Below are 27,159 nucleotides of genomic sequence, written 5' to 3' on the forward strand. Positions count from 1 at the left end.
AGACGATACGAAGGTTGGCAGGATTGTCAAGGACACTACTGACACTATGCTACTGCAATAGGATCTGGAAAGGTTGAGCAGATGGGCTGAGAGGTGGCAAATGAAGTTTAACATTGACAAATGTAAACTACTACATATGGGAAACAGCAACCCCAGAGCAACGTATCAACTCTGTGGTACTACACTGACAGTGGTAGAGAATGTAAGGGACCTGGGGGTGGTTGTGCAGGCAGATATGAAGTTTTCTGAGCAGTGCAGACGGGCTGCAAGAGTAGCTCATGGTGTATTGTCAATGATATATAGGAATTTTTCTAGCAGGGATAAGGAGGTGATTATTCCCTTGTATAAGGCAATGGTCAGACCGCACCTAGAGTACTGTATACAGGTCTGGAGGCCTCATTTCAAGAAGGATGTAGAGATGCTGGAACGAGTGCAGAAAAGGGCAACAAGATTAGTTAAGGGAACAAAGGGGTGCTCTTACGAAGAAGGGCTTACGTTTTGCAAATTACAGTGTCTGGAGACTAGGCACCGGCGAGGTGATCTGATAGAGGTGTATAAAGCTTTGAATGGTTTGAGCATGCTCAGTGCTGATGGGATTCTTCCTCTTGTTCATCACCCGAGAGGGCATAAATTCAAATTGAGGAAAGACAGATGTAGGATAGACGTGAGGAAATTTGCCTTTAGCCAGCGGGTGGTTGGTTGCTGGAATAGACTTCCATCCCTTGTTGTGGAGGTTGATAGCCTAAATAAGTTTAAGGCTCAGCTGGACAGGTATTTCGAATGAACAGAGGGGTGAAGTGGAAGTGGTTATTTTTTATTTATTTATTTATTTGTTTTTTTTTTTGGCTGATGCTGCATAAGCTTGCTTTCTTGCACAAATGTAATGTAAAAGTAAAATTGAAAATATTCGAAAATTTCATTAAGCACAATACACAATTACATTTACTGAACAAAACATTTATTGCGAATTTTTTAGATAATTAGCTAAATTTAAAATGCTGTTTTAGTTCATTTTCCTCGGTTGGACACCTTTGTGAGTCAACTGTAAACGCCCCGTTCGAGAATTAGTTAGAAGAGTGATTTTCTTTAACCCCAATAAGTAATCATCTGTTGTTTCGCGAAAGTGCGTTATCCACATTTTTCCATAAATTTTCCTTATCTCTGTTTACATGATCACAGTACCTGAATATCCGAATGACACCGACATTTTGGACAGTTTCAAAAAAAAAAAGGAAAGAAAAAATTCAAATTTAAGAACTAGTGACAATACTGATGACGAGAGAAGGAAAACGAGGACTACGAAGGTATTAATTCTTCTAAACATGAATTGTTGGCATTTAGTGAAAGTGAAGTTAAATGAAAGAGATGCAATTCGTGGATTTCGGGTATACTTAATTCATAAGAAGGTTTCAGAAGAATTGAATCATTTGAAGAACTCTGAGTACGATACCAATTTCATCGAGTGAATGTGAACAATGATTTTCACAAATGAATCTGATCGCCAGCCCAACCAGCGCTTCATTGATGAAAAACGGTTTCTTCACTACTGTTTCTTAAAATTGTAGGCCCACGGCTGACCCACTTCGATCCAGCAAAATATTTCAATTCATGGCTGCTTCGGAAACGTCATTCAGCAACCGACACACAAAGAGGAAGAAAAGAAGTCGTCATAGGACAGGAGTCGGCAATCTGCGGCATGCAGCTCTTTAACATGTAACTGCAGTTCTGTAACTTTACAGTTCACATGAAACACAATTTGAAATGGAGTTAAGAGGACTTAAAAATCAAGAACATGTGGAGTGCAAGACTAAAATGCCTTAAAACTTAAACTCAGGATTTGGAGAGGCAAACAGCTGCCCTTGCAATTCTACACAAATGGACGGCGATAGATGAGTTTAAAATGCCGACCAAATTGTGTTCGATGCATGGAGTAGCTTACTGGACCCATATATAAATTTGAAAATATATGCATTTGAACTTCTCTCAGTTTTTGGTTTGACGTATTTCTGCGAGCAAATATTTTTGAACATGAACTATAATACTCGCATGATGTTGAGAGACTCGCTCAAGAAGTTCATTAGCAAAAGTCACATTAATTTGTATTTAATTGGATGTTTGTTACGGTTTTTCAGTATTAATAAATAATATTTCAAAAAATATATATATATATATTTTTTTAATAAACACCTTCCCGCTCTATTCCATTTCTTAAAAACTCTCGCCTTCCCCTCCTCCCCCCCAGCTTGAGCTGAGGTGCGGCCCCCCTCGACATGGGCACCTGTACATGGGAGGGGACTCCCAGTGACGCTGCTGGACTTCCAGACTAGCATCACTGGGATCTAACGCCCATACCTTGGTTCCAGGGTTACATCTTTGGAATCCGGCGTGTGCAGCCGTGCGCCCGACCCGTGGATTTCGGAAAGGGGGAACCTGGTGGTTGAGGGGCCCAGCCTTAATACACCACTTTGGCCCCTGCTTTGTCAAGATGGGAGGTCCCGGACCGGCCCGACTGGGATCAATCGGTGGGTGGTATTTTACTGCTAGGGTCAACTGTGTTCCAATAAGTCTCCCTCCCTATGGTCCTGGGACGGGATAAAAACTTATTGGTAACATGGGTATGGTGCTCCTAAGCGAACTCGGCGTCCCATTTGTGTACGCAGTACCTGCTAGTTCACGAGTGGGTGTCCCCTCATAGGGCTCCGTGGTGGGTGAGGTACTTAGGCATCAGACACTTTCTCTTTACTCTCATGAGTAATTTAAATCCCTCTTTTTCTGGGGCCCCAACAATGCCCCTACCTAATCGATCGTCGGAAGAAAGGGAGAGCAATTCTGCTAAAAGATCCAGAACTGAGGAGAAAACACCAACTGTGACACCGCTTTTCCTCATTCTCCATTCCACCGGAGAGCAGTCAATCGGGAAAACTTTCTTTATCCAGAAAGGATTAGAAGGGATGGCAGGTTCACCCAAATCTGTAAAACGGCCGCGTTCTGGAGATATTCTAATTGAAGCATCGAACACAAATCAAGCAGAAAAAATTTTGAAAGCCACATCTATAGGGGGAATACCCATTATCGTAACCCCTCACAAAACTTTGAACTCTTCACGAGGTGTCATATCAGAGTGGGATCTTCTTCACGTTTCTGAAGAAGAGATCTGCTCTGAATTAAAAGAACAAGGAATAACAGCTGTCAAGTGAATATCCATGCAAAAGGATGGGAATCTCGGCCCTACCCGAGTTGTCATCCTAACATTTAACACCCCAAGGCCTCCAAGTTCCATCAAGGCAGGGTACTTAAACTGCCCAGTGAGGATTTACGTTCCAAACCCACTGAGGTGTTTTAAATGTCAAAAGTACGGCCACTCACAAACAGCTTGTCACAACCCTGCCTGTGCTCGATGTGGTGCTAAAGATCACGAGAGCAAGGAATGTATAGCTCCTAAGCCTAACTGTATTAACTGCCAAGGAGAGCACCCTGCATACTCTCGAGCATGCCAGCAGTGGAAGGACGAAAAGGAGATACAAAAGTTAAAAACGGAGCTTAACATATCCTACCCAGAGGCTAGAAAATGCATACAACAATAAATAGCGGGAAGCCTTCATACGCTCAGAAGGTTTCTGCGAAGTGCACTATCGGTACACAAACAGAGATGACTGTACCACCAAGAGAGTCATTCACGCCGATTGCACGCTATTTATTAAGTTCACAAAAGCCCACCACAAAAACCCAGTCAGCTGCTACTCCTATATCTGTACCTCCTAGTGCTCCACCACTACCAAAACAAAGTGGTAAAGAAAAGCTAAAAAGTTTGGAAGAACCACCCGTAACACCAGAGAATCAGTCTTGGAACTCTTTGAATCAGTAGAATCAGTCTTGGAACTCTTTGCGGAGGAAGAAATGGACACGGGACAGCGTCCATTCTTCCCCAAAAAAGATAAATCCAAGACTGACAAAAGTAAGCCCTCAGCACCTCGGAAGCCGCCTGACGGACCCACCAAGCCAAAATAATGGCTAAATTCCTACAATGGAATTGTCGTGGATTCCGGCGAAATACTGATGACATCAAGGCCCTCCTGCAAAAGCACGAGCCAGTTTGCTTTTGCTTGCAGGAGACTTATCTAAAGGCAAATGATAACCCAACCATGCATAATATAACACTTTTCCGTAAGGACAGAATTGTGGATGGTCCTGCTCATGGAGGAGTGGCTATCCTTGTGGGGAACCAGACCCCAGTTCAGCCCTTGCTAATTATAACTGGCATAGAGGCTGTTGCAATTTGCCTTACAGTGGGATTTCTGTTAACTGTCTGTTCAATTTATTTGCCACCTGGGACTGACATCTCCCAGGAAGACCTTGATGATCTTATAACGCAGTTGCCTCCCCCTTTCTTACTTCTCGGGGATTTTAATGGACATAACACCCTGTGGGGGTAGTGCTAACATCAATAGAAGGGGACGAGTCATAGAGCGTATGCTAAACGAACAAACACTTTCTTCCACGTGCCTACCCGTACGTTTTCTACCATTGATCTCTCTATCTGCTCCCCTTCTCTACTCCCTTCACTCACTTGGGAAGTGGAGGAGAATCCATACGGAAGTGATCACTTCCCTGTGATAACCTCGTTACACAGTGGGAGACCATATTTTCCTTTCAGGTTACCACGGTGGAAGACTGATCAGGCTGACTGGACTGCCTTCCAACATCAGGCAAGTTTTGACCTCAGTACCGTCAGTCAGGAGCCTATCAATGATGCAGTAACGTACATTACAGAAAATATCGTCCAAGCAGCTGCGAATACCATACTGAAAACATCTGCCCGGTTTCCACCTTTTCCCAAGCCATGGTGGAATCCACAATGCACAGCAGCAAAAAAGGCTCAAAACAAAGCATGGGGGATATTCCGCCGATATCCTACCACTGTTAATCTAATAGCCTTCAAGCGTGCACGAGCCAAAGTACGCTACATTCGCCGTCAGAGTCAAAGGGAATCATGGATCCGTTTTACATCATCTATTAGCCAGTCTACCAACTCTAAGGTAGTCTGGGATAAAATCCGAAAAATGAAGGGAAAATGTACATCCCACCCTTCATCGATCATAGACTATAATGGATGCACTATTGTAGAGCCCATTGCAATAGCCAATGCCCTTGGGGAAACATTTTCAAACATCTCTGGGATATCATCCTATTCCCCAGAGTTTCTGGTCCTGAAACATAAAAAAGACACTAAATTTCACACAGAAAGGCTTGTTTCCCTACAACCTGCCTTTCACTCTGCAGGAACTAAAAAGAGCTCTCTATCATTCCAAGGCAAGTGCTGTTGGACCAGATGGCATCCATTATGAAATGCTTAAGCATCTGTCACCTGCATCTATGGATCGCCTGCTTGTTCTGTATAACAGAATCTATATAAAACAGCAATTTCTGGATTCCTGGCGCATGGCATTTGTGCTTGCATTTGCGAAGCCAGGAAAGGATCCTAAACTCCCTACTAATTACCATCCTATAGCTCTGACTAGCTGCCTGTGCAAAATCCTGGAGAGAATGGTTAATTTTCGATTAATGTGGTGTGGTATTTGGAATCGAATGATCTTCTCTCCAGCATCCAGTGCGGCTTCCGAAAAAACAGATCCACTCTTGATCATTTAATTAGACTGGAAACATCCATCCGGGATGCTTTCCTAAAACGCGAACACTTGGTGTCAGTGTTCTTTGACATGGAGAAGGTATATTATACAACTTCGAGATTTGGCATTTTAAAAGATTTGCATAGCCTTGGTCTTAGAGGGCAACTCCCCATTTTTATAAAAAACTTTTTAGCCAATCGATTTTTCCAAGTTTGTGTGGGATCCTCACTCTCTCGTCCCTTCTGCAAAAGAGGAGGGAGTACCACAAGGATCAGTTTTAAGTGTCACGCTTTTTGCCATCAAAATAAATTCCAACGCTGAACAACTTCCTCCAACTGTAAACAGTGCCCTCTATGTTGATGACGTTAGCATATTTTGTCAGTCATGCAACATGAGGGTTATTGAAAGACAACTGCAACAAGCCATCAATCACCTTAATTCCTGGGCACTAGCAAATGACTTCAGGTTCTCGCCAGAGAAGACCGTTTGCATACACTTTTGTCGTAAGCGTAATCTTCATCCTGAACCTGAATTAAGGCTCGGACAATATGCTATTCCAGTAGTGTCAGACACAAAATTCTTGGGACTTGTGTTTGATAAAAAGTTGACCTTTCTCGAACATATTCGTCAACTTCGTACAAAATGCACGAGGGGACTAAATATTCTTCGCTCTCTCTCTCCTCCACGCGTTGGGGAGCAGACAGGTGCACCCTACTACGTATTTACCATGCACTTGTACGATCCAAATTAGACTACGGGGCCCAGGTATACTCCTCGGCTAGAGATAGTGTCCTTCGATGGCTGGACCCTGTCCACCATCAGGCTATCCGTATCGCTACCTCAGCTTTTCGAACATCTCCTGTCCAGAGCTTATAAGTCGAAGCAAACGAACCATCGTTATCCCTTCGACGGAAGCAGTTGTCTTTAAACTATGTTTTAAACTTGAAATCCCTCCCAGACCATCCTACGTGGACATCTGTTTTTGAGCCACGTTGGGAAAACTTGTACAATACCCGTCAGACTGCCAACCGACCTTTTGGTATTCGTGTCCAAGAGCTAATCACAAAGTTTAACATCATTCTAGACAAGGTTGCACAAACACCAAAAGAAACTCTTCCACCCTGGCATGCTCATACCCCATCGTGCGACTTTTCCCTTAAGAAATGGGTAAAGTCTGAGCCCTCATCATCTGTCTACCAGTAGCTCTATTCTGCACACAGAATAGAGCTACTGAACAGAGCTGAGTACTCAGACTTCCTGCCCGTTTACACAGACGGCTCGAAGTCTGAATCGTGCGTAGGATCTGCTGCTGTGTTTCCGGACACTATAATATCTCAGCAGATTCTTCCTGAATCCATCATATACACTGCAGAGCTGTATGCTATAGAGCTAGCCTTGGATCACATTCGAACTTGTCAATGCCAAACTTCAATAATATATTCTGACTCTTTGAGTGTATTACAGGCTTTATTATCTCTGAGACACAACTCTCATCCAGTTCTCTGTCAGTTCAGCAGAAGATACATTCTCTTCATTAATACAAGTTTGATATCCGCTTCTGCTCGATTCCTAGCCACATTGGGATAAAGGGAAATGATTTGGCTGACACTGCAGCCAAATCAGCAACACCCACTAATAATCGTTGCCTGTCAGTCCCCTATACAGACTACAGGCAAATAATACGCAACAAGATGTACTCCCAATGGCAAGAACTATGGCATAGAGAGAGAGAACAAATAAATTATACCAAATAAAGCCTGTAATAGAAACATGGCAGTCTAGTCTGCGCAGGAATCGGAGCGAGGAAGTTGTTCTTGCTCGACTCCGCATAGGACACAGTCATCTGACACATTCTTTTCTGCTGAGGGCGGATGACCCTCCAATGTGCGAGTCTTTCAACACCGTTTTAACTCTAAAGCATATTTTAATAGATTGCGTTCATTTTACCCATGTTCGCAATATACATTTTACCGCTTTTACTCATCCGACTGAGCCTTATACACTCAGTCAGATTTTATCAGACAACGACCACGTGTTGGCAGTTTTTAAATTTTTACAAGCTATTAATATATACACACATATATAAATAACAATTTGACGAGATAACCTTTTTAAAGGTTACCAGAATTTATCTTTGATGATATTTTAATCGTTTCCTGGCGCAGTATAACCTTAGTTGTTTTTGCGCCAATAAAACCAAAATCAAACTCAAACTGAGGTGCGGCTCTTCGGATTCTCTTTTTTTTTTTTTTTCTTAATTAGATCAAAAATGGCTCTTCACTCAAAACAGGTTGCCGGCCCCTGGCATAGGGTGTCGGATGAGAACTTAATAAAAATTTGAAATATTCTACAAAAACTTTATCATGAAATTATTTTTACTTATGGTATTATTTTTTACTTATTTTACTCACATTTTACTTATTTTTTTATATACTTGAATAATAAATTTATGCTTAATAAACTGTGTTTATATACTTAATTTGTTGTTCTTATTCTAAAAACATTACTACTAATGAACAATATCAGGAGGAAAAAAAAAATTGAGTACTTTTCATATCCTTTCAATTTTCAAATTTTCCCGATAGCAAAGAATGAGTATGGCACCTATTTTTTTTTTACAAAAAAAGCACTGGGTAGCAGTAACCCCCAGAGAAACCTTAACAAATGTGTGGTACTACACTCGGGCATTGGAGAATGAAAAAGACCTGGGGGTAATTGTCCAATCAGATATGAAGTTTTCTGAGCAGTGCAGACAGGCCGCCAGAGCAGCTCATGGGATCTTGTCAGTGATATACAGGACTTTTGCTAGCAGGGATTATCCCTTTGTCAGTGGTCAGGCCACACCTTGAGTACTGCATACAGCTCTGGAAACCTCATTTTAGGAAAGATGTGGAGCTGCTAGAATGGGTACAGAGAAGGTAACCCTTTATTTCACTTACTAATCTCATTGCTGGTCGCAATGAGATTAGTAAGTGAAACAAAGGGTTACTGTTATCAAGAAAGGCTTAAGTTCTGCAAATTGCAGCGTCTGGAGACTTAGGCACCTGTGAGGTGATCTGATTGAGGCATGTAAGGTCTTGAATGGTTTGAGAAAGCTTAATGCCGATGGGATTCTTCCTCTTGCTCAGATTCCACACCTGAGGGAGCATAAATTCAAATTGAGGAAAGACAGTTGTAGAATAGATGTGTGTTTGCCTTTAGCCAGCAAGCGATTGATTGCTAGAAAAAACTTCCATCTGTTGTTGTGAAAGTTGATAGTTTAATTAAATTCAAGGAAAAACTGGACAAACTTTTGGACTGAATGGATAGGTGAAATGGGAATCGGGGTTTTTTTTTTTTTTTTTTTGGCTGATGCTGTGTAAGCTTGCTTTCTTGCATCATGTGCCTCTGCTAATGCTAAAATGTGTTTTCTGTGAAGATATCTCTTCATATGGCCAAATAGAAAAAAATCAGACAGAGCCAAGTCTGCTAATATGCAAGATGAGGCACACCCTCCACCCTAAGTCTGCAGTTTTCATCTGAGTCACATGGGCAGTGTATGGCTTGACATTATCATGGTGTAATGTTATTTGGTCTTTGGTCTCCTGTTATGGCCTTCCTTTCTTGGTTTATAGCTCTATTAAGTTTAAAAAGTGTTTGGTAATATCCTTTCTTTATAATCGACTTCTAAAAAATCAACCAATGGGCTTTCTCTGTCCCAAAACACTATGGTCATAATTTTTTCTTCATTGGAGATGATGAATGTGCCCAGTCAAGGGCCATAATGGAAGATTCAGGTCTCATTACCTGTTATTAGATTTTAAAAAACGTTGAAAATTATTGTATTCATGTAACAGGAGAATTGGAGAATTTTCCTTCCTGGAGAATTTTATTTCTCATATGTACCAGCTTTGCCACCCATTTATATCATATTTTTCCATAGACTAATGTGTTTAAAATGGTTAATACATTTGTCATTAAACACCTTAGTGCTCGCATCATTGCCTATATAGTTAAACTGGCCTGCCTTTTTGAATCATTTGATACAAAATCTTCAGTGTTTTCATCAATACAGAACTTTGGTCTTCTGCTCCTTGGGCTGGTCACAAATGTCATTGACACCTCCTTTAAAATGTGTAAGCCATCTATAAACATTGCTTATATCAGTAGTGTCTTTTTGGTATACTTTAATCAATTTTTCATGAATCCAGGCAGCTGAGTTTTCTCCTGACTTGAAAAGCTCTGTCACCAACCTTTAGCAGAAACATAAATTAGTTTGACTGTTTATAAATTTCAGGTGTGTAATAGACAGAAATTTTTATTTTAGTATGTAAATCTACTGTATACTAACAATATGTAAAACTTCATGAAGCTAACTCAGTTGCAAAAAAATTTGTCACCCAAGAGGCATTATTTATGGAATGTTCCTTGTATATATAGCTTGAACAGAGAATCCCAATAAGACAAATTACACTTTCCATTAAATTTAACTTTTTTTTTTTTCCTTCTCATAATAAAATATGTTATCCATATGTATTTTATAGTATGAAATGCATATGTTATCTGTATGTATTTTGTAGTGCAAATATGACATTAAAATTTTGTTATCACATTTATTTTTTGCCAAAATTAACATTTTTGGCATCCAATCATTAACAATTCATTTACTTTGAAAAGATCATACCCAGTTTTATGAGATGTTTTATCAGAAAACATCTCATTTGACCAACATTTGTCTCCCTAAAAAGTCTTTAAAAATATTGGGATGACTTCTATTTCATTTTTAAAACTGATTTCAGTTTATTATTTTGATTTTTCTTCTCATATTTTCTCACTTTATTTCTCAAATTAATTCCTGCATGTTCTCTGTTTAAGTTGTAATTCAGAGAGATAGGAGAGGCAAAGGTTTAGGATCATTATTGATGTCTCTAACTGAAGAATATGCCAAAAGGTATGGAATTCAAATTATGATTGTTTTGGTATTTGAGTAGATATTTTTTGAAAGAAGAATATAATAAAAAAAAAAATCGATTTTTTTCTCCATATTAAATTAAAAGGAAACTAAATAATCAATTCACTATTATAGTAAGGATAAAAACAATAGGTAGCTCAGTCTATTCACTAAGTCTATCCAAACCTACTTACACTACAGAATGAGTGAGGAGAGGGAAATCTAGTAAGCAAACTTGAGCTACCTGTTGTTTTTCTCCTTACTGTAACTGTTTAGTAGGTACATAAAAGAACAAACCCACAGACACAAATAGTTTAAAATGTACCATAAAATTGTGTTCTTTATTTTGGATACTATATTGGATGATATGAATAGTTAATAACTTTAGTAACATCAGTCTTTTTAACCAAAAAAGAATATTTCCATCTACTTATAGCAAAATATTGGGTGGTTGCATTGAATCCAGCTCAGTCAGAATTAAAGCTGAAACCAAACTTTTTATGGAAATTTTAACATGTACATGGTGAATTTTCCATATGAATATAGAGCTGTAAAGAATTTTTTGTGGTTATGCTTCTCCATTTAAAAAATAATAATGCAGATCAAAACTGAAGCCTGTACTGGTGAAATACCAAAATTCCTCCAGTATGATCTTCTAATACTAAAATTTTTGCTCACGTAATTTTAATAGATATTTTAAATTAAATTTTTTTAAAATTTTTGGTTGTAGAATACTGTTGCACAACATACCTTGTAGAGAGTTAAATCTTTAATGACAGATATTTGCTGCTTTCATTAGGTGATGATTTCTATAAAAAAACTTTGGATTATTTAAGTTAATTGTGAATAATAAATGTATGTTGTTTTTTCTAAATTAGTGTTTATAGGTAATAGTAAGAAACTGAGACAGCCATTGCTGCAGTGGCTGTCTCAATTTCTCAGACATGCACCTGCCAGTTTTGATTTCATCAGAAATTTTCTGACCATTGGTGTTTTCATACATATCCACTGTTTTCTGATAAGGTTAGTTTTTGCCTCCTTTCTTGTCAGGTTTATGTTTTTTTTTTTTTTTAAATATGCAAATATGCTATTGGCAAAGGTAAAGAAAGTCAACATGAGAACCACAGGAAAACTTACTCGCAAAATTGTTTTCCACTACTGCAGTTTCTCCTTGCATTCTCGGTAAGCAGATGGTGCATGTTATTTGGTAGTGGCAGTAGAAGTCGATACGATGTATTGATTAATTTTTCCTCATTATTAAAAGCAGCTTATCGAATTGCCTTTGCGGCTGAAATTTACTTACTGGTACACCCTCTAGACCGCCTCAGTCATAGGGCATTTATCCCCCCTTCTCACTGTTTTAACCCGATGCAAAATGACTTCTACTGCCACTACTGATAACACGCACTGTTTGTAGAAGTCTTTTTTGTATCGGGTTAAAACAGCAGGTAAGGGGGGATAAATACCCTAAGACTGAGGCAGTCTTGGAAAGTGTACCTGTAAGTAAATTTCAACCCAATCATGAACTCTGATAATCTGCTTTTAATAATGAGGAAAAAACTCATCAATACATCGGTATCGATTTCTACTGCCACTACCAATAACACACACAATCTTTTACCGAGAATGCAGGGAGAAACTCCAGTAGCGGGAAACGATTTTGCCCGGTAAGTTTTCTGTGGTTCTTCTGTTGGCTTTCTTTACCTTAATCATGCTATTTTTTCAGTTAAAACCTAATGAATTTAATAATATATATGCTTAATAGCTAACAGGTGCACCCTCCCAAATCTAGCTTTCGAATATTTTTGAAGACTAGTTTTAAAAACAATTTTCTTTAAAAGTGAATATATACCGTAACAGCAAGAGGTTGCATTTCAATGTATTGTTAGTGATCGATAATGTCCTCGGGCCATTACCTCGGGCCAGGGTAGCATTTAGACAGGCTGTTAAGGCAATAACAGTAGATGAAGTCAGACTAACTGGTCTGTAGTTACCAATTTCACTCCTAGAACCATTTTTATATATCGGTGATATATCAACACTTCTCCAATTCAAAGGAATCTCCCCTGAGTCCAAGGATTCCCTCATAATTAACTTCAATGGTTCAATACACTCCTTTGTGCTCTCCCTGAACTACAGGCTATACACCATCTACTCTGGAAGCCTTACTTGCCTTTATGCAAAAAAAGTTTTTATAATAAACAATCGTCTATAATTACGAAATCACTAATTTCACATGACTCACCCTCACTCGCACAGCCAGTTCTTCTCAGCATGAAGGGTCTTTCGTCAATAAAGACAGATGCAAAGTATCTGTTCATTTCATCCACAACATCAGCTGGGTTGTCTAAGACTTTCCCACACCCAGTGCACAGGAGTCGAATCTGACTTGGTTTTTTCTTCTTGAAAAATTCCTTGTCTCCATTCTTTGTTGTCTTAGCGAATGCTTTCTCATGCCCAGCCTTGACTTTCCTGACTTTATTTGTGGTACTATTACAGATCAACTTGCAGCTGTTGCAAGCATCAGTACTTTTCATCTCTATATAACTGTATCATGCTATCTCTTTTTGCTCTATTGACCAGCCAACTCTGCAATCATCCATTTTGGCATCCTCCTCCTGCAATATTTTCTTAAAGGTATGTATGCATTCATGGCTGCTGTGATTTTTGCTTTAAAAGTATTCCATAATTCAAATGCATTCACCATCCCTCAGCAATCCACCCTGTTCACAGACCATTTAGCGCCTTAAACTGTCAAAGTCTCCTCTTCTGAAATTAAAACCCTTACCTTTACCTTCAACTACTGCATCATCATCCTTCATCTTCCAGCTGATGATTGCGTGATAACTTGCTGACAGTGTTTCCTGTAAAATACTGTGATGTTGTCTGAATCGTTAGTAATAATGAGGTCAAGAATATTCTCACCCCTAGTAACATTCTCTAACGTGCTGGTACAAATAATAATCATCTAATTTATTTTTAAAAGTTTTTCACCATTGTGAGCTTCCCTCCCACTTATTCCAATCAACTGGGGCAGATTAAAGTCACCCATAATAAGACATTCACACTTGTTTGCCCATTCTATCTGCATGTAAAGACTCTTGTCATATTCTTCACAATGTTCTGGTCTGTAGATTACTCTTACTCTCATTGTTCCGTTGCTTCCGGCTAACACACACCACGCCACACTGATTCTACACTGGCAGATGTAACTTCAGACTCAGCAAAAGCTCTTTTTGCACTCAGGCTGCTTTTGATAAGAAACATAACCCCTTCTACCCTAGCAGTCTTTCCTAAATGCATTATACATACCATAGTGGAACTGATCATCACCAATTTCTTGGTGGCAACACGTTTCTGTTAGTCCTATTATATCAGCATTAGTTGTCCTAACCAGGAGTTTAAATTCAACCATTTTATTGATATCACTCCCCGCATAACAGTTGAGACTAAGTAATCTTCTATAGTTTACTACCCTGACACACCCCTGAAGTTACTTAGGTTTGTATCCAGTGATGAGCTGTGAATATTTTAACAATGGGCTCGCAGTTTTTCTGACTTTCTACTGAGTAAATTTGATCAGTCACGGAAGTGACGTCATCCACAGCTTCCACCAGAGGCGCTTCCCACGCTTGCACTACTAGGAGTGTGATTAGAGTGCGTGACACATTTTTCGTGACTGATATGATAACTCGAGTTGGGTGGATGCGGCTTATTACCCCTTTAACCATGTGTATAAGTGAATGTGTAAAACCTTCCTACGTGTATCTAAAAAAAACAAAAACCTGGTCATCATGTCTCGTCTTACGATGATAATGGGATATGATAGTGTCTGGAGTTCTAACTTTTTAGAATTTTTTGAATAGTATGATGTCACAATCATGCTTTCTGAATCATACTACTGCAGTAAGTATGATTTCAACAATACAAATATTTGTCAATAATTTCTTTTTTTGTCTCACATTTTCGTTACATTCCATTGTTAGGTGCCCCTAACAGCTGCGTATGTCGCTTCAGCTACAAGATCGGTACATAAATCTGTGCTGCTTTACAGAGACATTTAGATATGTTGCAATCGCAAGTATCTCTTACTTTGGTTATCATAAATCCACTGTATCTTACCTTCCAGAAATTATGAAAATGTGTGAATGATCAATAAAATATTTACAATAAAAAAGCTCTTTTATTTCATAATCAATATATACAAATCAAAATACCTAAAAGAAACTCGAAGGATGTTTTGCATAAACCATCTACTGCGCGTGCTCTGCACACGTGCAACTTTTTTATTCGTATTTTTTTTTAACAACTAGGGAAATATAATGGATACATTTTTTTCATGATAAAATAAATAACATGAAATATTTCTCATATCAGAAATAACAAAAACTATCACAAAACATTCCAGAATATAAAAACGAATATTACATAAAAAACAAATTTTCTAGAAAAAGTACACAAAAAAAATCACAGATTACACGAAAAAAAATAATTTCACAAATATTCAAGAAAAATTTATTCTAAAAATTGCCACATAGAATCTACTCCTTTATTAATATTTGTTGTTGATCTGCTTTGCTCAATAGCTGAACAATGATTACAGAGGAATGATTTGACGTAACGATCCAGATCAAATTGAAGCAGTGGTTTTCCATTTAGATGTATGGTCATCATAATCTGCAACATGTTTAATTTACACATTATTATTCATTATGCTAAAGCTCACTCAGCTTCAGCACTGCTAATCGCAATTCTGGCTTTCTTAATTGAAAAGGTAATTTCACTCGATTTTAAAGATAAACTATCTTCGACAAAATCTCTAAAATCATTTTCTATTTTCTATCTTAATTTTTATTTCATATTTTATCAGAAAATACCACCGAGATGAAAGTTCTTTCACATTCCACGATTTCAGGTATGTAGCATATGTTTAAAATTTCTTTCAATGGTATCGTTATTTTCTTTATTTAATTTAAAATCACCCTGTTGCATTAATAACTTATCCTTTAAGGATAAAATGATGCATTTAATAACTTGTCACAAGGTAATTTTTTTTACTTTCGATTTGATTCTTTCAACTTGAACATGCTCTCAATTTTAGCTTCATAATTTCCTTCAGAATTTTTCAAATTAGCAATAGCATTGATAGTTCGAATTATTAATTTATATGCTTTTACCATTACGATTCTGTAAAGCTTCTGGTAAGAGAGCTCCTGCAGGATGTCAATCATTAGTGCTAAATTTTAAGAAATTCCAAATTTAAAAATCGATTTAATAATCCCGAATATTTAACTTCTGATACAAAATGTTTGCACAATGTGGGATAATTCCTCTAACCCGCAATTGCCATCCACAAGCTACAAGCTGCTCATCATGGCCTGAACACACGACCGATCTTTATAGAGTTTCCACATCAAGTTCTTTAACAATCATCTTTAATTTGCACCAGTTTTTTGGAGATTGATTATACAATTTGTACAGTATATATTTTTTTAATTATTGCCTGTATGCCATTATATTTTAGAACATTTTCTACACTGTGAAAAGCTCAACAAAGTTTCAAAATCTGCCAACATTTCATCTTCGTAAAGTTTATATATCTTAGTTGCCTCAGTCCCCCCCCATCTTCATTACTGCTCTCACTAGTTCTTTGAATACAGTGCAAAATGTCGGAATCACACGGATATTCAGCTACTGTGACCATGTAAACATAGACAGGAGAAATTTACTGGAAGGCATGGATCACTCACTTCTCTGAAAAACATATGCCCGTTTGTCGGAGTAAAGGGGAACCACAACACAGGTTGATCAGAGGCTATAATCCATGTCTAGAATCTTCTTAATCCTCTGACTGGCTATGGAAAGCATATTGACTAGCGCGACTTCTCGGTATGCGACTGCATAGGTCTTATGGACACCACTAACATTCTGAAACGGTAATCCTTTTCACCCTTAATTTGCACTTTCTAATTACCTAAATTGCCTAAAGGCCAGAGGTGAGAACAATGCATACAAAGTTGTCTCTCCTAATCCGTTCGTTACATGGAAACTTTCTTCGTTCACCGGAAACTATTTTAAATGTAATTACCAAGGGGAATAAAAAAAATTCACCATAAAGAAGTTCGTTAAACAGAGGTCCGACTGTAATTAAATCAAAAACGAAGCAATTTTAAAATACATAACCGATCGATTGCGCCATTAAAATGCTATGAATGGGGCCCTGTTTGCCCCACCGTAGTTTCGGCTCTGGATACTCAATAATTGCATTCAGTATTTCATTTGTAAAATAAATTGTCTCAACAATGGGCTCGCAAATTTTCAAAAAAAATAACAATGGGCTCTCGCGAGCCCACTATAGCTCACCACTGTTTGTATCCCAAAAGTCGATTTAATAATCCGGAATATTTAACTCCTCGTTCAAATACGTTTGCACAAAGCGGGATAATTCCTCCAACCCACAATTGTCGTCTGCAAGCTCATTTGAAACATTGCTACCCCCAGAACATCTTATCAACATCAGATGTTGTGGCAACAAACAAGAATTCATGAGGTGGCTGCAAGCATTACTCTGACTCATATCATCGGATAAACGTGGATCTAAATTACCCTTCTCTCCCCAACTAGCAGTTTCCCCAAACCCTTAGGGTATTCTCAATGATACTGGCAAAAATCCTTGCACCACCTTTGTTCAAATGAATACCATCTATACAAAACAGATTCCTACTACCTACAAATGCAGGCCACTCTGATAAAATTCCCCCCCCCCAGAGCCTTGTAGATTCCCTCAAGTCAATCCACAAAGCTTTCAGCGTATGATCCCTCCTATCTGGTGCTGGTCAGAATTGCAGACATACACATTCTGATATAACTTGTAGCATTTCTTCAGCATAGTCCTGTATTTCTCCAACTGATGGTCATGTATGTTTAATATTGTTAGTCCCCACATGAATAATAATTCTCTCTTTATCTCCCTTAAAATCTGATAATCTCTTGGTAACATCGTCAATTGTTGCTCCTGGTGAACACTGGTTCTAGACCACCTATCTTTATTACAAAAAATGTTACCCATTTCACCTACAATAGTGTCACCCAATAAAACTAATCACCTTCTACCAGAGCAGTCTGCACTTGACTATTCTTTTCTGTGTCCCAAATCGGTGGTGCATCACTTGGCAGGTCAGGAGATACTTTTGTCCCTGACGAGCTCCAAGTTACATTTGTTTCTAGAGCAAGCACTTATTTCTTCAGACTCGAATTCTTCTCGAAATGCACCAAGTTGTAATTTGAGACCAGTACACTCCTTATATCTGTCAGTACCAACATTTCCTTCTTCCAAGCCCGTCAGATCACATTCCTTGCCCGCATCGATCAAGTACTTCGTATGGACTGCATGCCATGAACCTGCAGTATTACATTTTCTGGTTCTCATTGCCTGGGTGGGGAGGAACATTATAACCATTCACTTGCTAAAACATAGTTTGGTCATAATGTTGACTGGACAATGTATTTTAAACTACAAAGCTTCAAAATCAGAAGTAATATTTGGAGGGCACTTTTGAACCTTTCTTTTCCTCTCTGTATTTTTCCAAATACCAAAAAATATACCAAAAAAATCAAAAAACACAAAATAGAAACCACACAGTATAAGTAATCATCCTTGGGGATCACTTCATCAGGAAGGCCCCAAGTCTTCTCAAAGCCTCGGTGAAAGGTAAAACGAAAAGAATATAGCATTTTAATAATGCTATATTCTTTAATATAAAAAGGGATTTCTGGTTACAATATAAATGTAAATATGTTTGGTGTGAAATCTTATAAACTTGATATTTTGCTATTGCATGCATGCTAACAATTATACAAAGCTATAAATTTAGATTATAAAGTTATAAAATGAATTTGTGATATTCTCATTTTACTTTTTCTGAAAAAAAAAAAAAAATAGCCATTGTGTTGCTTAATTCTTTTTAATCATTTTGAGATATATGTTTCCAGTTCCCATAAGCCAAATGAGAAACATTGGGAATATCTCAAATATCAGTATCTTTCTTAGTGTTCTATTGCCTCAGCACATAATTAGCATTAATTGTTTTCTTCAGTAACATCTTAATAAGTTCCATTCTCATTATGTTCATAGAATCCCCCTCATCTTGCAGCACACAGAGCATCAGTATGGACATAATCTTTGAATTTTAGATTTGAATCGCATCACAGACTGGAAGAATTGTAGAGATTATAATTAGCTTATATCACGTTTTCAACCTCATAGGTTGAAAAACCTGCACAATGTGCAGATCAGCCTATGAGGAGTCACTTATACAGACATAATATGCAGCAAATTGTATGAACTAGGTTACCATTGGAAATGCACAGTGGTCTGAGTAGCCAAAACAACAAAAATTCACACGGAAAAGGGCAATAATCCACAGATGTCACAGAGGAGTTCAGTACTTTTCTTGAAGGCCAGTCCAAATGTAAAGCAATTATTCTTTCATAATCAATGTCTTCATTTTGTTTTTCTGGTCACCAGCATTTCTGAAGCAATTATCCTTTGCAGCACCTCAAAAACAGATTTTCTACAAACAGGATGTTTGTGGAAAACCTCTGGTTTAAAGTTTGGTCCGTGGACTGCAAAACAACTATAGTGTTAGCTGGTAAAACTTATACATATACATTGAGTTGCAACATCCTTTGGATATGCTATGTGATGGTTAAGAAACATTAGTATTTTTTGTTCTTATATGTAATTTTCCTGTTTATTTATGCATTGTAGGAGCTTCCAACAAATCTTATTTGTCATCCATGCACATTTGTTATGTCTTGTAAGTACACAGCAGGGACCTCACTTTTTCTGAAACAGTGAATTTTCTGATTTTATAACAAAGCAACAAGTTTTTAGAATGACCTAAGCATATGCACACCAAGACTGTGATTCTTTTTTTTTTTTTTTTTTTTTTTTTTACCTTCAATAATTACTTTCATCTTTGAAAGCATAACTTCTGTCAGAAAATATGTTTAAAAAAATGCACACTCATCCAAAGTTGGAAACACAATTTGCTTCACAATGGGAAGAGGATCTTTAAGTAGTTTTCCAAGTTTCATATTCTTTCATTAAAACTTTCAGATTCAGTGCTCACTGTTTTATACAATAAGTCCTTCTCAATTTTGGAATTATTCAAGCCAGTTATTAGAGAAAGAAAAATCAATGTTCAATTTTAGATTAACTTCACTTTTTTTTTTGTTTCAAAATATCTCCAGTTATTGGCATTTTTGGATGCTCATGATGCATATATTGGAAATGTTTTCACATGACTCCAACTCATACAGAGACTGCTGAGTTTGGAGATACCAAACTCTTTCATGCATGCCATGCATTTAGATAAATGTATTCAGTTAAAACTGGGGAATCTTTTCAGTAAGACTCTATAGATAGATACTGGCAGGGAATGTGAAAATGTCTTGGCCAAATTAATTTTAAAAATAATTTCTTTAAAAAAAATGATTGAATATTAAGTAGATTAAAAAAAAGTTTGAAAATTATTAATAAGAGATGTGTAAAAGGATACAGTTTTGCTTTAAAAGTATGTGCCTGTTTGTTATGATAATTTCATGTATATTCATTCTTTTGACAGACATGGATTTACTATAATATATTTAAGTACTAAAGATCAGCAGGGTTTCTATGAGCATATTGGATATAGTTATTGTGATCCCGTGTGTGTTGTAAGTAACTCCTTTATTTCTATTTATTCATTTATTAATATGTATTATTAATCCCATAAAACTCTAATGTAATTATATCTTATTCCCATTAGCTGCCCTGCTATAAATTTGGCTCTCTTTATAACAAATCTTGGAAGCTACTAGGCTTTTCATACCAACTAAGAAATACTGTTCAAGGTTTAGGCCTAAATGGATGTCACGTGAACTAATGATACTTGTGGCAGAGAAGAAAAATGCATGGGATGCATATAAATTATCAGCAGACACAGATGCCTATGATAGATATAGGATAGTCTGTAATCAGTTCACAAAGGAGGTTAGACAAGCAAATGCAGATTACAAGAAATGAGTTTACATAAGTAAAGACTTCGTTACTTATGTAAATCCTGGAAGGAAGGGGATGAATCAGATTGGTCCACTTGATATCAATGGTTCAATCGTTGATGATTCTGCTGAGGTAGCTGACAAACTATGAGTATTTTGCATCTACATTCACACATGAAGATTTCTGTAGGGTAGTGGAAGCCAGAAGCTTATCAAACTCTAACAGGGAGTTAAATGATTTTGTAATAACTGAGAGCAAAGTGCCGGAGAAATTGTTGAAGTTAAACATAAGGAAGGAACTTGAGGTGGATGGGATATTTCCAGTTATATTAAAGGAGGCAGTGAAGGAAGTAAGCTGGCCATTAGCCATGATTATGAAGGCATTCTTGGACTCAAGGGAGGTCCCCACCGACTGGAAATGTGCAAATGTATCCCCAATTCACAATGGGAGATTGAAAGATGACATGACTATTATAGACCTGTCAGTTTAACTTCTATTCCGGGGAAAATAATGGAGTCACTGGTTAAAGAAGCACTGCAGGATCATCTAGACAAGACTGCGGTTATAGTTCAGACTCAGCATGGGTTTGTTAGGGAGTAGTCTTGTCTAACCAATTTGATTGGATATGATGTGGTCACAAAGGAACTGGATGCAAAAATAATTTTGATATCATATATTTGGATTTTAGGAAAGCTTTTGATACTGCACAACTTGGAACAGTATGGCATTAAGGGCAAGTTGCTGCTATGGATAAAGGAATGCTTGAGTGGGAGAAGACAGAGAGTGGTAATCAATGGACACTGCTCTTCATGGAAAAATGTTATTAGTGGAGTCCCCCAGGGGTTCATGATGGGCCCATCATTGTTTTCTGTATTTATCAATGATATTGATGAAGGTATAACTGGCTTAGTGTTCACGTTTGCAGATGATATGAAAGTGGGTAGCATTGTTAATGACAGCAAGGATGGTACACTACTGCAACAGGATTTAGAAAGTTGAGCAGATGGGCTGTGAGGTGGCAACTGAGGTTTAACATTGACAAATGCAAAGTACTGCATATGGGTAGCAGTAACCTGAGGGTAACATACCAACTGTGCAGTACTATACTCAGGGTAATGGAGAATGAAAAAGACCTGGGAGTAATTGTGCAGTCAGATATGAAGTTTTCTGAGCAGTGCAGACAGGCTGCAAGAGTAGCTCATGGGGTCTTGTCAATGATATATAAGAATTTTGGTAGCAGGGGCAGGGATAAGGACATGATTATCCCATTGTATAATGCAATGGTCAGGCCATTGCATTATACCTTGAGTATTGCATACAGGTCTGGAGGCTTCATTTTAGGAAAGATGTAGAGCTGCTAGAACAAGCACAGAGAAGGGCAATGAGATCAATAAGTGAAACAAAGGGTTACCGTTACCAAGAAAGGATTAAGTTCTCCAAATTGCAGCATCTAGAGACTAGGCACCTGTGAGGTGATCTTCAGGTGTATAAGGCCTTTGAGCAAGCTCAATTCTGATGGGATTCTTCCTCTTGTTCAGATTCTGCATCTGAGGGGGTATAAATTCAAATTAAGAAAAGACAGTTGTAGAATAGATGTGTGGAAATTTGCCTTTAGCCAGCAGGTGGTTGATTGCCGAAACAAACTTCCTTCTGCTGTTGTGGAAGTTGACAGCTTAAATAAATTTACAGCTGAACTAGACAAACTTTTGGAGTGAATGGATGGGTGAAACAGGAGGGATTGTTTGCTGATGCTCTATAAGCTTGCTTTCTTGCATCTTATGCCTCTGCTACTATCATTAAAACAGTTTAATCTCTAAAAGGGATGGGTAATCTATGGCTCAATGATCACATGACCTGTGATGACCTACTGAAAGAATGTGTCACTTCATTTCTTATTCCACAATAACATTTTAATTTTCTGTGACTTGCTCAGCATCTGACAGACGTGTTTTTTGTTTTTCTATAACTTCTGTGAAATTTGGAGTGGGGCTATATCTTCCATGTGATCTTCCTCATCAGTGATCTCTAAAATATCCCTGATTAGGGACATTTTAGTTGCACAAAATGAAGCTTTGAAACACTGAAAAACAACTTTTAAGGTCAACTTATAAGCTGAATTTTAAATCTTTAACTGGAATTAAGGGCATGTGCACTTTAGGCTAGAAAGACAAATTAATACCAATATATTTATAATTTATTATATATTTTTACACAACTATGCATTGTTGTCTGCCTCTTAAAACCCTAAATTTTTTTGTCTTCATCAGGAGAAAAGAGTTCCTGGTATTTGTTGAAAGTTATGTTTTTAGGTTTTACTTTTGTGGTCGAATATTAAACTTTCAGTATTGTTGATTTCTTTTGGCAAACATGCCTCCATATTGAGGCATTGTTTGCAGATAAATCTGTAATATAGTACTAAAAAGGAAACAAGGAGTGGTTCATTTACATAACCAAAACCTCTTATGTATATACAGGATCAATAAGAGTGGTGTCACATCATCACCTATCCTGTAAGTTTTGTTTCATGACTTTCTGAATAAGGGAATACTATAATTGCTTAGCACTTTCTTTACATTTCATGCAATATCAGTGTAAACTTTAAGTGAAATAAAAAGCAGTTCTTAATGCATATATTTTTATGTGAGTTTCAAAAATTATTGTAAACACTGGAGTTAACTTATATTGCCAGAATATGTGGCATGTAAAATCAAAAATGAAGTTGAGATTTACAGATCATTACACCTCCAAAATTACTTATGAATAGCCATGAGAAGCATTTTGCCAAATGCCAGAAATGTTCAAGTTCAAAAATCACATTAATATGATATTTTATATCTCTTCTTCTTCTGTTATTATGTAATAATTTCATATGTCAATTTGTTATATTTATATTTCATTTGTGGTAAAAATGTTTAAATTACAATTTTGGTAGTTATCCATGCTATTTAAAAATTTCTTGAAATATAATACATAAAAAAATAGTAAAAGTGTGGTGTTTTATTTCAACACAGGAGTTAAAACAACATGAGAATAGATATTACTTTGTACTCTGTGTGTGTGTGTGTGTGTGTGTGTGTGTGTGTGTGTGTGTGTGTGTGTGTGTGTGTGTGTGTGTGTGTGTGTGTGTGTGTGTGTCATTCACTCTGGGAAAACTTTTTTAAATGTCAGGCAGCTTCAGTTAACAATTTAATGCTAAATCAGGAAGTAACATATTGATCTAAACAAGCATTCAAGACCTGTAGAGTCTTCACTGCAGGAAAAAAAATTGCATTAAAGTCTCATTATTGCTCTAGTTGTGTGACTGGTTATAATTCTCACTTGCCAAATGAAAGATATATAAAATATTATATTATAATATCTTTCACAGTTTATCTTAACAGGATTGCTGGCATTATCCTTAAGAAAAGGTTAGGCTGAATGATTCTGCATGTTGAATTTCTCTGCTGCATTGTACTACTTTTAAAGTGCAGTGAACACTGGTGATGTAATTATAAAACAGTTGGATGCAAGAAACAGTTCTGACATTAGGTATTTGGATTTCGCTAAAACTTTTTTTATATGGTTCTGCATGAAAGGTTATTATATAAACTGGAATGACTTGAAATTACAGAAAAGATTTTTAGGTAGATCAGGGACTGGCTGAAGGAGACAAATGATAATCATATATATTTCAGGAATGAACTAGCATATCCGGTGGAGTCCCAGAGGAATCCCTATAATTTTCCTGAATGCCAGTGCTCTTTTTGGGACGGTACACAATGGTACGTCATACCGGCACCTTTTTTTTAAGCCCGCTTTTGTGCATGTGTTTTGTGCCGTGCAAAAGCTGACAGCAGACTGCCGCACATTTTCTAGGTTTCTTTTATGCATGCAACATTTGTTGTCCATCAAAAAAAAAAAAAAAACTAGTGCGGGTGGACAAATTGTATCAGTGCTGCCAGTGTCGCTTCGCATTGGAGAGTGGAAGATGGATCTGTGTGTGATCTATTTTGCGTATCGGCTTATTTGCAGTGAAAAGACAGAAAAGAAGATGGGCTGTACTTTCCATCAACAGTGCTAGATTTGTAGATGGGGAATTTCATAACCTCTACAGAAAATTAAGGAACGACAGGGACGTTTTTTAATTATTTTAGAATGTCTGTAGCATCATTTGATGGGCTGGTGGTCAAATTCCAAGGAACGATTTCAAGCTAGGCAAGATTTGGTGCAAGGCTTGTCATTTTCTGCACAGGAAATGTTGGCAATAACTTTCAGGTAAGTCTATAAAAATAAAATTAGTTTAAATCCGACAGAGTGGTTGGCAGCACTGATGGCTAGACAGCGCACGACAGACAGTGCCATGTTTGCATAAAAGGACCAATTAGACACCATGTACTTAGAAAATTCGTGCGACTTGTTTTCCGCTTGTATTCTGTAGGACACGATGGCATGTCTTTCAGAACGCGACAGCAATGTAAATGGACGACAGAGCATAAAATGATCCATTTGTTCCTGGTGATTTATAGAATGGACGACATTTTGTGTTGTGCGACACAAAACACATGTATAAAAGCAGGCTAACAGTGAACGTGTGACATTTGGACGTACACTTCGAAATTTGTAATATTCCGCAAATTTTTTCACATGTTTACCTACTATTCAAATAAGCTTAAGGTTATTTAACTAAATTTGCATTTTTCAATGTCTATTGTTAAGATATTTTCTATATAAAACTTTATAACCATTTTTAGAATTCTAAATTACTCAGTCGGACTTCTGTTTAACAAACTCCTTTTATAGAAAATTTCTTTTTAATTCCCCTTGGAAATTACATTTACAATAGTTTCCGTTGAGCGAAGAAAATTTTCATACCCTGTAACAAACGGCTTAGAAGAGACTTAACTGGGTACGCACTGTTCGCACTTCTGGCCTTCAAATCAAGGGGTATTTCCAATGGGCTCTGGCCCACATTCTTCGTTACATTTTCCATATCTTGTTACATGGAAAAGGAAGTTTCTGTTTTCATGTTACTGTTTTTTATTTTCAGGCTATATATAAAAAATACAAATTCCCAATACTTTTATGTGTAACAAATCTGTGTCACTAATTTATTTTTTAGATTTTATTAAAATTATAAAAATATGTCTTTTGTTTTTCAAAAAAAAAAAACCTTACTTTTGTCTTTAAATGCTCACTTTAGAAAATTTACAACCTGAAAGGATCACTGCTTAAGATGAATAAATAAAAATAATGATACACCTAAAATTGAAAATGTTCGAAAATTTTATTAAGTACAATACACGATTCCATTTACTAAATAAAATACTTAATTAGAATTTTTTTTTTGATAATTAACAAAATTTAAAATGCTGTATTCACTTTTTGCGTGGGCCATAGGTTCGATACCATTGTGAATTAGGAGAGAGTGATTTACATTTATCCCGACAAATAATCATCTGTTGTTTCATGGAAGTGCATTATCCACATTTTTCTGTAAATTTTCCCTGTCTCTGTTTACATGGTTACAGTAGCTGAATATCCAAATGACGACATTTTGGACAGTTAAAGAAAAAAGGAAAAAAAAATTCAAATTTAAGAACTAGTGACAATATCGATGACAAGAGAAGGAAAATAAGGACAACGAAGATATTAAATCTTCTAAACATAAAATGTTGGCATTTGGTGAGAATGAAGTTAAAAAATTGTCAATTATGCTTCAATTAAATGAAAAAGATAAACAAAAAAAAACTCTGACATTACTGCTGTGAAGGGTGTGTTATATATACCACTTTTGTATACAATAAAGATTTAGAGAATACCTAATCGAAAAGGCGGTTTCGGAAAAATTGAAGAGCATTTGATGAACACTCTGAGTACGATACCAATTTCATCGAGTGAATGTGAACGAGGATTTTCACAAATGAATCTAATCGTCAGCCCAGTCAGAGCTCCGTTGATGACAAAAACAATTACTTAAAATTGTAGGCCCACTTGGTGACACACTTCGATCCAGCAAATATGTCGATTCATGGCTGCTTCAGAAACGTCATTCAGCAACAGACACAAACAGAAGAAAAGAAGTCAGCATAGTGTGTTGGATGGGAAGTCAATAAAATTTTGGAATATTCTATAAAACTTTATTATGAAATTTTTTTTATTAATTTTTACTTATTACTTCTTTTTTATATACACAAATAATAAATTTATGCTTAATAAACTGTGTGTTAATATACTTAATTTGTTGTTCTTATTCCAAAAACATTACTGCTAAAGTAAAAATATCAGGAAATAATTTTTTAGAGTAATTTACTTTTCATGTTTTAATTTTCAGTTTTTCCTGACAACAAAGAATGAGTACCGGCACCTATTTTTCTACAAAAAAAGCACTGCTGAATGCCATTAAAAAAGTGTATAGGGGAAGTTTGCCAAGGTTTGCCAATGCTTTAAAGCCTGATAGGGTGGCTAACAATACAAACATAACCAGGCTATTTTGCTTCAAAATGACCTGGACTGATTACAGATGTGGTCTGAAAATCTGACTGACTTGACATCAACTAAGGTTTAATTTGCTTTTTCTT

At 36.9% G+C, this 27,159-nt stretch overlaps 1 protein-coding gene across 1 annotated transcript in view; it reads left to right on the plus strand.

Annotated features, from left to right (window-relative positions):
- Positions 1-27,159, plus strand: part of Naa80 (N-alpha-acetyltransferase 80) — a 43,652-nt gene that overhangs the window by 14,474 nt on the left and 2,019 nt on the right. Inside the window, exons 3-4 of the mRNA XM_090370155.1 lie at positions 10,482-10,557; positions 20,187-20,277. Coding sequence (XP_090226281.1) covers positions 10,482-10,557; positions 20,187-20,277 — 167 coding nt within the window. The remainder of the gene's footprint in view (positions 1-10,481; positions 10,558-20,186; positions 20,278-27,159) is intronic.

Source organism: Mastigoproctus giganteus, chromosome 3, assembly GCF_048544385.1.
Source record: "Mastigoproctus giganteus isolate SK-2022 chromosome 3, ASM4854438v1, whole genome shotgun sequence".
In the NCBI taxonomy this organism is placed as follows: domain Eukaryota; kingdom Metazoa; phylum Arthropoda; class Arachnida; order Uropygi; family Thelyphonidae; genus Mastigoproctus; species Mastigoproctus giganteus.